Genomic DNA, 12,247 nt, shown 5'->3' with positions numbered 1-12,247 from the left:
AAGCAATATAAATATAACAACAAAAATAAAAGAAATATGCAAGATTTACGTGATTCCCTCAAACTGAGGTACGTCCACGACGACCGATAGGTCAACACCTTCCACTATCTTCAAACAGAGTTTACAAAGTGGCCACAAGAGGCATAAGTCTTACAAACACACACATGTGTAGAGAAAAACAAGGAGAGGAAAGACCTCACCAAATGCTACAAGCAACCTTTGCTTAGCGGTTTCAAAATTCATTGCTCGCCCACTTATCACACATGCCCTTCTAATAATCTCTTCTGATAGTAGAAGGCTCATGCCCCTTCCACTGCAGTTGATCATCTATCCCACCAACTGCTTTTTTTGCTGCAGTTTTCATATTGTGCAGCATGTCAGCAAATCGATTGACAACCACCTTCTGCCACACTACCCTCGCGTCTTTCTCCTCGTTCGCAGTCGCAAAGCGATGGGAAGCCTACAAATACTTTCAGAAAGTTAGCACACATGAGTATAACAAAAAATTAAGTATGAAACACATTAGTTATGATAAACGATTGCATACCATGAATGAAGACATTAATCTGTCCAACACCTCTGTTAGATACTCTTTCCATTACGCGACTGGTCCTGGAAGATGCTGCAGTAGTGACTTCTTAATTTCCTATATTACTTCTTGCTGCTCGAACCTCGCACTGCACATGAATTGATACACATTAACAATCGACTGTCGATATACACTATTTATAAGATAAGTATTGAACAAGTAACAATGAAATACCTACGGTCGACTATCAATATACACTATTTGAATGAGTCATCGTATGTCACACTGAGAAGACCCTGCATCCGGTGTTGTCTTGTGATGTGTATGAGTAGCTGGTGTAGGTGGGTCATGTGTAGGTGAAACATCACCTATAGAACAATGAGTTTAAAATTCACACAATGCACATTTAAACTAATCAAGTATACAATTATTTAAATGATATACCTATCGAAGCATTGCGTGAAGACGAAGGTTGAGACTGCCTATCACTGAGCCGGGATTCTATAAAGATGATTAACAAGTAACAATGTTTATATCAACATATAAACAAAAACATGACGAATGCCTATATTTAAATATAACACAAAGACATTTACCTAATGATGTCCCACAACCTCCACTTGGTCCTCGACCACTATGACCTCCACGAACCATATTCTAACAAATAAAAATGTTATTTGGATTAGTTACATGATATGAAATTTCATGGATACATATTCAAATCGAAAATAACTTCATGCAAGCATGAATACAGTCACATCAAACATGACAATACATTCAAATCATTCATAGCATGTGAATGTCAAATATGTACTTGCAACAAACACACTCCAATATCCTGCTAACTATTACCTTATCAAACATGGAAACACATTCAAATCATTCATAGCACTCAAACATGTATTTCACTAGATTGAGTATGTTTCATCATCACGTGTTTCACTTTCATATTCTTCTTCTTCCTTCTCATCCTCGTCTTCTTCTACATTGGGCACCCATCCACTTGGTATATTATTTGGATCACATTCTTTCATATGTGTGCCATCAAACAATGGAGATATGACATGCAGACCATGTATGATATCATGACCATAAGAGAAGTCATACATATCATTTGATTGATAGTATTCAACCTATTCAACAATCTTGTCTTCTTGTAACTGATCATACTCGGGGTATAGTTTTGACTGCACTTTGCAAACCGCTCATCATTCATTTCTATCTGACTTCCTTGTATTCGGATATGAAGTATAGTAAACTTGTTGAGCTTTCGATGTTAATATGAATGGTTCATATGTTTTAAACATTGATTTATGATTCACCTTCACAATGGCTGAGGCTTTGTCGACTCTTGTTGTTGTGGGATCAAATCAATGACACTTGAATAAAGTTAACCTGTTATTTATGCGTAAGTGAACTCCATTATTTATTCTATAACACTGTAGTAGTCGAGTTCATTTTCACCGTAATTGTTACCCTGGACACACACGCTACTATTCATCGTTGACTTGTTTGCACCGTAGTTTTTTATATAGAATCGATAACCATTTACGATGTATCCGTTGTAACATTACACAACTTTGGTCAAACTATTTTATAAATCACATATTCTTTGATCATTAACACCACCATGGCAGACCTACAAGCATAAACAATGACTATAAACATGACCAATTAAGCAACATATTGTTGTTCACAAGAAAAGAATGCATGTCATCATCTTTACCAACTCTTTTATCCATGCCACAAACTTATTTTCACGTTCTTTTTGTAATTTTGAATCAGTTAGATATGAAAGTTCTCTTCGCAACTCCAGATCAAATCACTTGCATTTAACAAATAATTATATTTCCAAAACATGTACGTAGAGAACTAAGTGTAACATATTATGTATACTTACTCGATGTAGGGGTCGATCTCTGAGCAATTAAAAAGGATATAGATTTGTGATGCATCTTGCTCTCGATCTTCCAAGAGTCTTGATCGACAATTGCCAAAGGCCTTCCTAAGTGTTTTAAATATCGATAGTTTGTCAGTTACAATAACTTGTTCTCCATCATTATTATGAGGTGCGCAAGTGTAACATGTTGGAATGTGAGGCTCAAAGTACATCGATGAGAAATTTGAAATCTCTTCTAAAGTGTATGCCTCACAAATTGAACCCTCTACTCTTGCTTTATTTTAAACCTTTTTTTTAGGTCAAACATGCATCTGTCAACAATATGCATCTCGTAATATAATAAATTCCCAATAGCATTAGGGAGAAAATATAAAATAAATTTTACCTTTCAAATGGGTACATCCACCGATATTGCACAGGACCACCAACCCTAAGTTCATATGACAAGTGTATGATCACATGTTCCATAACGTCGAAAAATGCTGAAGAAAATATCTTCTCTAGCTGACAAATAGTAGTGACGACAGAATCTACGAGATTCTTTACCTCAGCTACTACAACTTCCAATGCACACAATGTTCTAAAAAATTAACTCAACTCGGATAATACCCCCCATATAGGTTTGTCTAACAAATCATGAAATGCTAGGATAATCAACCGTTGCATGATAACATGACAATCATGACTCTTCAACCCATACAATTGGCCCTCGTCTATCTTCACAGCCCGAGCAATGTTAGAGACATATCCATTTGGAAATCTCAACTGTCTCAACCACTGGCATACCTTCTTTACTCTTGGAGTTTCAATTATGGTCTTTTACATATTACTTTTAAATTCATATGGGTCTTTGAATTATCCTTCATTTTTTCTTTGACATTCATTACCGTATTGAACACATTATCAAACACATTTTTCTCCACATACATCACATCTATATTATATCGTATCAATAAGGTCGGCCAATATGGTAGTTCTCAAAATATAGATTTCTTTGTCCAATTGTGATCTTTCCCAAATCCAAGGAAGGGCCTCGCACTACGGGCATCTGTCAGTTCATATGAAAAGTATCACAATCGTCTTAAAATCTCTATGCCCGACAACCGTGCAGGTGGACCTTTTATTTCAATTGTGCCTACTCGAAACACATTCCTTTGTCGTCAGAACTCATGATCGCTGGGTAGAAATCGACGGTGACAATCAAACCAACATGGCTTCCTTCCATACATCAATCTAAAAGATTTTGTATCCTCCATGCAGTACGAACATGCCAACCTCCCATGTGTGTTCCAACCAGATAACATATCATATGCAGGAAAGTCACTAATTGTCCATAGAACAATAACCTTCATTTTTAAGTTTTGTTTTTGTGGGCATCTTCAAGGGTGTGAAATTTTCAGGTATAAAAAATTATACACATTTTTTTTGCAGATGATGTATTGATTTTTTAGGAAGCCTCTAAAGAAAATATAAAGAGCCATGGATCGCCCTAAAAATATTTTTTAAAATATTGATCCTTCAAATAAATACAAGTAAGAGTAGTTTCATTTTATTTAATGATAGCAGTGGCAACCTTGCCATGTTTACTAAGAACGTATTTAATTGTGAGCAAGAATGCCTACCAATGAAATACTTAGGCATTCCTCTGCACAAAGGGATCACAGGGGGCAATCTATGGTCATCGGTTGAAGCACAAATATGGGTTGTCAGATTCCCCCCCTCTTTGGTGACCATACCCTTCTTGGAAGAAGGCATCTCCGGCTTGGAAGGCTATAGTGAAGTCCTTCAACATTTTTATCTCTTTTCTATCCCCTTCTGAAGCAGATGATTCTTTTATATGGTCAACCTCACCTAATGGTGAATTTTCTGTTACCTCATGCTACTCAGCTTGCTCAGACATTGGTATGGATTGGCTACCCAAGGGTGTCATTTGGGGTGTTGGACCCTCTCCTAGAGATCAATTCCTTACTTGAACATTTCTGGCCGGTCATGTTAACACGTTTGATCATATGCAAAAATGGGGTCTGCATATTATTAATGGTGTGCGATGTGTGAAGTGGATTGTGAGACAACCAAGCACTTATTCTGCTTTTGCACATTTTTTCGAGCTTTGATACAAGAGGCATGACAACTTATCCTACCACAGTTGATCTGGTTTACATGCATTAGAGAGTTGATCCTGGGCCCTCTTTTTGTTAAATTATTAGTTATTTTGCTTACACCAAGTAAATTGGCAATTCAATTAATCACATAAGGTGGTATCAAAGGTTGGATCTATTGCATCAATTTCAATTCTATCTAGGAATTCCTTATATAATTTTAACTTGATTCGATCCAATTTTTTTTTTAAAATTTACTGTGATCATATCATGATAAATTCAAAATATCACTGATGTTCTTCACATAGATTTACATCCACTCATCCTATAAATTTTTATACCAAAATTGACAGGAGGAAAACCAGTGAAACTTCTAACAAATTTACAACTAGATAGTATTTATTTATCATCTATAAAAAGCATAATTATCATTATGCAATTATATATTTTACCATAAAGGTGCCATTGTATGCTAACTACACAAAAATAAATAATATTCTAACTGAACATTATTGGTATCATGAAAAACCTAATCAATATAAGTGTCACCCATATCGCCGATAATTTAAAAATATCATGATAATATCGGCATTTTGAAATGAGCTGCAAATATCTCAAAATATTGCAATAATATTGTGATCTATAAGCACAAAAACAACCTGTCTTTTAACCTTTTGATTCAAAATCCAATGTCAAAAATTGAAAATATTAAAATCTTAATTTTCCCCAAAAAAACTTAATCCTCCAATTTTCATTTGATTGGATTCAAAAACCTATTTGTTTGATTTTATGAGATCTGGAGCCTTTTTTCAAATAGGAAATAAGGGGAGAAGGAAAGGAGGAAGGAAGAAAGGATGGAAAGAGGAAAAGAAAGGAAGAAAGCAAATAAAAGGAAAAGGAAGGAAGAGAAGGGAAAAAAGGAAGGAAAGAAGAGGAGACAAGGAAGGAAAGGAAAGGAAAGGAAGACAAAAAAAGGAAGAAGAGGAGGGAAGGAGGTAAGGAATGAATGAAAGAAAGGAAGAAAGAAATAGAAGAAAAGCGAAAGAACGAAGAAGAAGAAGAAGGAAAGAAAAAAGAAGAAGCAAAAAGCGAAGGAATGAAGAGAATTTCTATTTTTTTATTATTTGTTTTTTTACTTAATTTTTTATATTTTTATTTTTTTTTTAAATTTCTAAGATTTTCTCAAGAAAAGCTAGTTTTTGAAAATCCCTTAGAGAAATTACGTTGGATGATATAGGTGACTATTATATATGCTTCAGCCTTTTTAAGATCTTTTTTAAAGATTCCATGGTCAAAGCTAGCAAATGGTACTCAAAAAATCATATTTACCTGTACCCCTTATTGAAAAAGGGTCCCCCCCCCCCGGTTTTTTAACTATCTAAATCAATTCACCATATATAAGCTTGACCTTTCCTTTCATCTTCAGTACCTAATGATGTTCATGTTTCATTTATGGCATGCTTATATAGATAGCCTTGGATTAACTAGCCATTGTTGTTAAATTTTCTTCGCTTTTATCATTTACTAGCATGCAGAAGACCTTGGAACGCTACCATAATCACTCCAAAGATGTTGATACTAGCAGGTCATCCAAGCAAAGTGTACAGGTAAGTCCTTTTGTTGTTCCAATTGTTTTGTTAGTATCCATTTATATAAGTAAAGCTTCAAATGAAGAGCATCAAATAGGTGGAATTAAAAAAGATGACACATGCTCTTGTGAGGGACTTATATTTGTTTAGTAACTCTGGAAATCACAGTTGCAACTAAAATACTAAAATGTGATCGTGAGGTTTATTTAGTTCCTAACATGTCTTGGGTGGTTCTTCGTATGTGGCAGTCAAGGATACACCAAATTTGCGTTCTCAGATGTGTCCATTTAAATGGAATGGGTGACTCGTGTATGAATTTATCTTAGTTTAAACCAGTTATATTAATATTGGAGAAGAACCAGCAAAGAAAGCCCAAAACCCAAATAATCCAAGCTCTCATTATGAGCAACTATATTTTTAATAAAGAAATACATATATATTTTACATTCAACTGGTTGAAATGCGCAAAACACCTATATAAAAGAAGACTCACTTGTAACTGTATTTTTTCAATTGTCATTGCTTTTAAGAGTGTTTTGGTTATTTCGTTAGGTTGAATACATCTGATGTTAATAAAACCAGTTTAAACTTAGATAATCATTTAAAGTTTATCTTACTACAAGATTCAAGTGTCCACTTTAGGCCAATACTGTCTGCATGATATCAGGCTGGAGTATTGGATATGTTTTAGCTGGAAATACCCATATCATATTTAGGTCCACAGATCTCAATATATGCCGAAGCAAGGCATTATCATGCTTGGCTTCTCAATAAGATTTTCATGTTTTTGGGCATTTGTTAAGTATCAATGTGGATGCCTTTCAAAAAAAAAAGTATCTATGTGGTCTCTAACAATGATCCAGCCCCACTTACCAAATCATGCTCGCAATGCAGCAGTGGAAGTACGAAGCTGCCAACATGGCCAAGAAGGTTGAGCAGCTAGAAATCTCAAAAAGGTGTTGACATATCATCACATAAAATAACTTTCAGATTTTATATATGATCTTCCATTATAAAAAAATCCAGAACATAGTCATGTTCAGAATAGTCTGTGCAGGAGGCTTATGGGTGAAGGCTTGGGATCGTGTTCCATGGAAGAGCTTCAAGAAATAGAGTCTCAATTGGAGGTGAGCCTCAATAGCATCAGGGAACGAAAGGTAAACGATCAAACCCATGTTCAAAAACTACAAAGAATAGATCAAAACCGCCCATATTTGTTCATTGTTGACCAAAGTACTAACTTTATTCATGCTTTCAGATTCATTTGTTTGTGGATCAGATTGAGAAGTTGAAAGAAAAGGTAAGTTACATCAAAATTTCCAAGAGATTAATTGTTAACCTGCATCAGACCAATGACCGATAGTACCTAAATGTCATAACAAGAAACTTTGCACTTCCTTTACCAATCCCCCAAGAAAAAAAAATGGCTCTCTGCAAGTTATTTTTTTTGTTTTGTCGGGACATTAATAACTTGATCATTTTTAGATAAGAGTAAATAGAAAAAAAAATTGCTCGTAAGGAGTCATATTGCAACCAAGAAATATAGGTCTATCCTCCACTGCTAATGGAGGAATACCCCCTAGGGATAGAAAACATAGCAGTTCAGTTCCACTCATCCCCTGTCATCCCCACGTACCCGTCATATCTTATTATGTAAGTTGTTTTTTATCAAATCTAACCCTATAGATGGATTTAATAAGAATTGACTCTTGGATCATATTGTTTGATGAAAAAATGTGATTTTTTAAATCACAAATTTTGTATTTTGTCAACTGTTGATTTTTTTAATTGCCAAGAGTTCCTGCACACAAGATTTGGGCGATTTAAATGTTGATCTTCACCAAATGAATGATGTAGATCACATCTGTGGTGTGCAATTTGATCAAAACAACTTACTTCAATGAGATCCCAAGGAGGGGTATGGAGATAGGGATGACATAGGGGACGAGTGGAATCTAGTGCTGAAAAGAGAGCCAAAAAAAGTATTTTTGGTTTATAATCTTGCGTAATTATGAGTTTCAGTACGTAAACCAAATGATAAAATGCATGCAAAAGTTCCTAGATTCATGGAAGCATAAGGGTGTCATTTATTCATTCATGACCACTTTCTTTGAGAAGTTAACCAAAATGAAAATATTTCAAAAAAAAAGCTCTCATCATATGATGCATCCTTCATACTAACATTGTATTGCATTGCTATTCAGCAAAGAGCCTTGTCCGAGGAAAATGCATTGCTATGTGAGAAGGTAACTTCTATAATGTGCCTTTTATCCTTCTCTTCTCAATTTTCCTTTCTATCAAAGGAACTGAAAGTTTAAGTTCGGTTCCACTCATCCCCAATGTCATCTCCCATTTTCATACCCCTCTTAAATCTTATGATGCAAGTTGTTTTAATCAAATCTTTCCTTATAGATATATTCAGCACGGTTGATATTTTTTCAAAGAAAAATATGTTTTTTAAGTAACAAAATTTTGTGTTTTGTCAACCATTGATTTTTTAATCGCCAAAAAAACCTGCAGACAAGTTGGCTTTCACACTTTAAACGTCAATCTTCACTAAATGAATTATGTATATCGCACGTATAGAGTCTGATTTGATCAAAACAACTTGCACCAACGAAATCCCAAGGAGGGGCATGAAGATAGGAATGACAGAGGGGATGAGTGGAACCGATTTGAAAAGTTTCTCATTATCATCATCTATTGATACGTCTAAAATGCAGTGTGAAATGCAGCACCAGATTCACCAAGCTGCCCAAAAAGAAACCCAACTCAATTTGGAGGATAACGAACACCCTGACGTAGAGACCGAATTATATATTGGAAGGCCAGAAGGTAGGAGGAGTTCCTACTTGTGAGCTTAAAATGATGCTAATGGTCCCTGACCGTCGCCAATAATTATCTATAATTTCTAAAACTAAACAAAAAGAAACTCATTCAAAGTGTATATATTGGAGTGGAGATCGAAGTTTCTTATGTATCAGAGTTTGGACTAGAAAGCTAGTCAATTAAGAAGAAAGAACCAAATTTTAATAGTAGAAACAAAAATTACCCAACGTTGGTTGGTTTTATTTTGAATGGCATTGAACAATTCTCTGTTAAGTTTAAACTGAATAAAGCTTGTTAGATTTCTAAAAATGGCACAAGCTTCTGTCCAACTGCTGTGCTTTTCATGTAAGCATCTATATTGGTGTCTTTTTTTTTTTTCCTTTTTTGCAATTGTTTTTCTTCTTTGGAAAAATTTTGTTATGCTCCGTTTTAAACTAGTAGTCCATATAATGTGTCTGCCAATTCCCTTTTGTCCAATATTGTATGCTACCGTTGTAAACCTTGCATTTATCTGGCAGAAATTTTCAAATGGGCTTCACAAGTTGATGCAAGTCTAAGCATGAAAATTTTGGTGTGTCTGCTTTTGGTTAATAACATCCCAAGTTGCTAGACCCCAAGTGGCTACCCACATGATCTTCGATGTGTGGACATCGGTGAGGTCTCATCCTACCCTCAGTTTGAGTTCCCATGTGGTTACCCCCTTCCGCAAGACGAAACAAGAGACTCGGGTATGTTTGAATCACCATCCCCTGCCTGAAATGGGACGAAACGAACCCAAGGGACGGTGATTTCAACAAACGTTGGATGCGGTGAACCCTTGGAATGGCGTCCGCCGCATCCTTAAAAAGGTGTTATTTTTGTAACGCCCCTCTCCCTGTTACAAAAAGAACAAGATGTGGGGAACGCATGTTAAAAAAAAATATGGGGTAGGGGTCCCCCGTCTCTCTCTCCTTTGCAGCCAGGGGTCACCGGCACCGGGGTCACCGACGTCGGGGATGAGGCTGCCATCGAGGTGACACGAGGTCGGCGAGGCGGTGCGAGGTCGGCGGTGAGATTCCTCTTTTCTTCTTTCTTCTTTCTTCTTTATTCTTCTTTTATTACGGTTTGAATCAATTTTTTTAAGGCATTTTTAAGTTTTCATGTGTGAGGGTTTTCTTAGATTAGGGGTTTTTGTTTGATTTTCATAGATTAGGTTTTTGTTTGATTTTATTGTTTAGGGTTCTCTTCTTGATTAGGGTTTTTTCCATTGATTAGGTTCTTTTTCTTCATTCTTCATTCTTCCTCCATCAAACAACGGACATTTGTTGGACTTGGAACAAAAAAAACAGAACGAACAAAACCAATGTTGTGTTCCATTTTGTTTGTTCACTTCGTTCAATCCTGGACAAGTGACAGTAAGTGCGGCAGGCTAAGACCAGCACGACCAGCTTTTTGTTCTCTCAAGCAAAAAGAACATTGCAATTTGCCAGAGTTAGCAGCTTGTACAATTTAGAAGGGTTGGATGGTGGCACAAGACCTTCTTCATCGACATTGTTTACATCTAAAATGTGTCAGCCTAACTAGTTGGTCAAGAGGGAGTATGAATAGTCTGTAGTCATTATTAATAGGAAATGATAACATGTTCCAAGGTCATAGCTGATTTTTTTAGAAGAAAGGCAATATAAGGTCATAGCTGAATTTAAATACCCAATTTTATAGATGAATAAACCACAAACTTTCTCTCTATCTCTGTGTGTGTGTACAAAACAGGCCATGTGATATGCCAAAACACCGATGACCAGTAGTTAAGCAATCTCAAAGGATAGTTTAAGTTGATTATCTGCATCGAGTTCAAACCTTCATCATGTTGTGGCTACATTACATATGAGACCAAACCAGCTTTAGCCCCCTGGATCTGCCTCCTTAGCATTTGGCCCATGAGTAGCATTAATTCCTCGTAAACAAAATGGAAGAACAATGGTACAATATAATAGGGAACTTGCTTCTCTCAAAAAATTTTGTTAAAGAGATGAATGGTTGTCTCTTCATGTGAGTGACATCTCGTCCCCTAGATATATCTTGTTACATCCTAATTATATGCCAATAAATTGACTGTTTTCTTTAAAAAATATATAAAAAACTTGCATTATGATAGGCGATCTAGGTTCAAATCCCATGAGTGTCACCCTTGCACAAGCCAAAGTATGGTGACCCCATGAGGGCAAAAGGGTATACCCATGGAGTTTTACACTGCCAGAACAGTGATCGTAAGTACTGCAGGCATAGCCAGCGTGGCTAGGTCAATGATCCAGGGGGAGGGTTCTCCATGTAAATATCGAAAAAAATGACAGAATGTGCAATAACAGCTGCATTTAGGTTGCAATTGATTGTGCATATAGCAGCATCCGTGAGTTGCTGCTGTCCATGCCCCATGGGGCTGATGCAAACGGCAGATGTGATAAGGATGCCTGGAACACGGCATCCCACGCACCCAACAAGACACTTAAAAGGTGTCCCACATTGTTACACCCTCCCCTACAACAGTGGTGTTCAGAATACCTGGGAGAAAAACCAAAAGATAAGGAGTAGAATCCTTGGGACAAAAATTCAACCTGTCTAGGACACCTTTGTGCATGGCCAGTATTATCCAAACAAGACTGTTCTACACAATCTTTTATATCTATGCAATCAAATAGCCCTTATTGTGCACGCTAATCAGTCTTAATTCTTATTACAAGAGCAGAAACAGTTGAATAAGTTTAAAATTAATCCAAGACCCCTTCTTGATCACATAAGGTTATTATTTCCACTGCCTTTGTTCTCATGATGATATATAATGGTGAATGCAATAATTCTAGGGGTGTCAATGGGACGGACATCTGCCAAAATGGGTGGGTTTGAAACCAGATAAGACAAAGAGGTGCTGGTGCTGGATCCAGATTCAGGTTCGATCCGAAGAAAAACCTATACACTTAGGGGCGCAGCCAGGAATTTAAACTAGGGTGGGCACAACTGCATAGTAAAATGAAAAATAATGTCTACGACAATGTACTAAACAAATATACAAATGTAAAATACTAAAACAAATAAAAAAACACAAAAAATCATCAAAGCATAACATAAGTCAAAGATGAAATCATGATTATTGCTATTGGAAAACAAATACATGATAAAATAAAAGCATACAATTCTAATCTATGCTGATTGAACCAAAACAAAAAACAAAAATTCTAAGTTCTAACCAAAGTAATATTCATTCTTTACGCTTAATGCTAATTAAAAAGGAAGAATATGTAGCACCCTAAAAGCATAATTCAAAATT

At 36.0% G+C, this 12,247-nt stretch overlaps 1 protein-coding gene across 4 annotated transcripts in view; it reads left to right on the top strand.

Annotated features, from left to right (window-relative positions):
* The window catches only part of LOC149817713 (MADS-box protein SOC1-like), a 32,600-nt gene extending 23,345 nt beyond the window's left edge, over positions 1-9,255 (top strand). The window contains exons 2-7 of one of the 4 annotated variants that reach the window (XM_089985105.1): positions 6,057-6,135; positions 7,015-7,073; positions 7,166-7,274; positions 7,376-7,417; positions 8,322-8,363; positions 8,841-9,255. In XM_089985105.1, the coding sequence (XP_089841231.1) occupies positions 6,057-6,135; positions 7,015-7,073; positions 7,166-7,274; positions 7,376-7,417; positions 8,322-8,363; positions 8,841-8,975 (466 nt within the window). In that variant the 3' untranslated portion in view covers positions 8,976-9,255. Of the gene's footprint in view, positions 1-6,056; positions 6,136-7,011; positions 7,074-7,165; positions 7,275-7,375; positions 7,418-8,321; positions 8,364-8,840 lie in introns of all 4 variants that reach the window. The other 3 variants (XM_089985104.1, XM_089985107.1, XM_089985106.1) reach the window with 3 other exon arrangements.
* Positions 9,256-12,247: the final 2,992 nt, after the last annotated feature.

The sequence above is a fragment of the Nuphar pumila genome, chromosome 13 (assembly GCF_984573655.1).
Source record: "Nuphar pumila chromosome 13, dmNupPumi1.hap1.1, whole genome shotgun sequence".
NCBI classification, from domain to species: Eukaryota; Viridiplantae; Streptophyta; class Magnoliopsida; order Nymphaeales; family Nymphaeaceae; genus Nuphar; species Nuphar pumila.
Note: the sequence above shows the minus strand (reverse complement) of the source record. Positions and strands in the feature narration are given on the sequence as shown.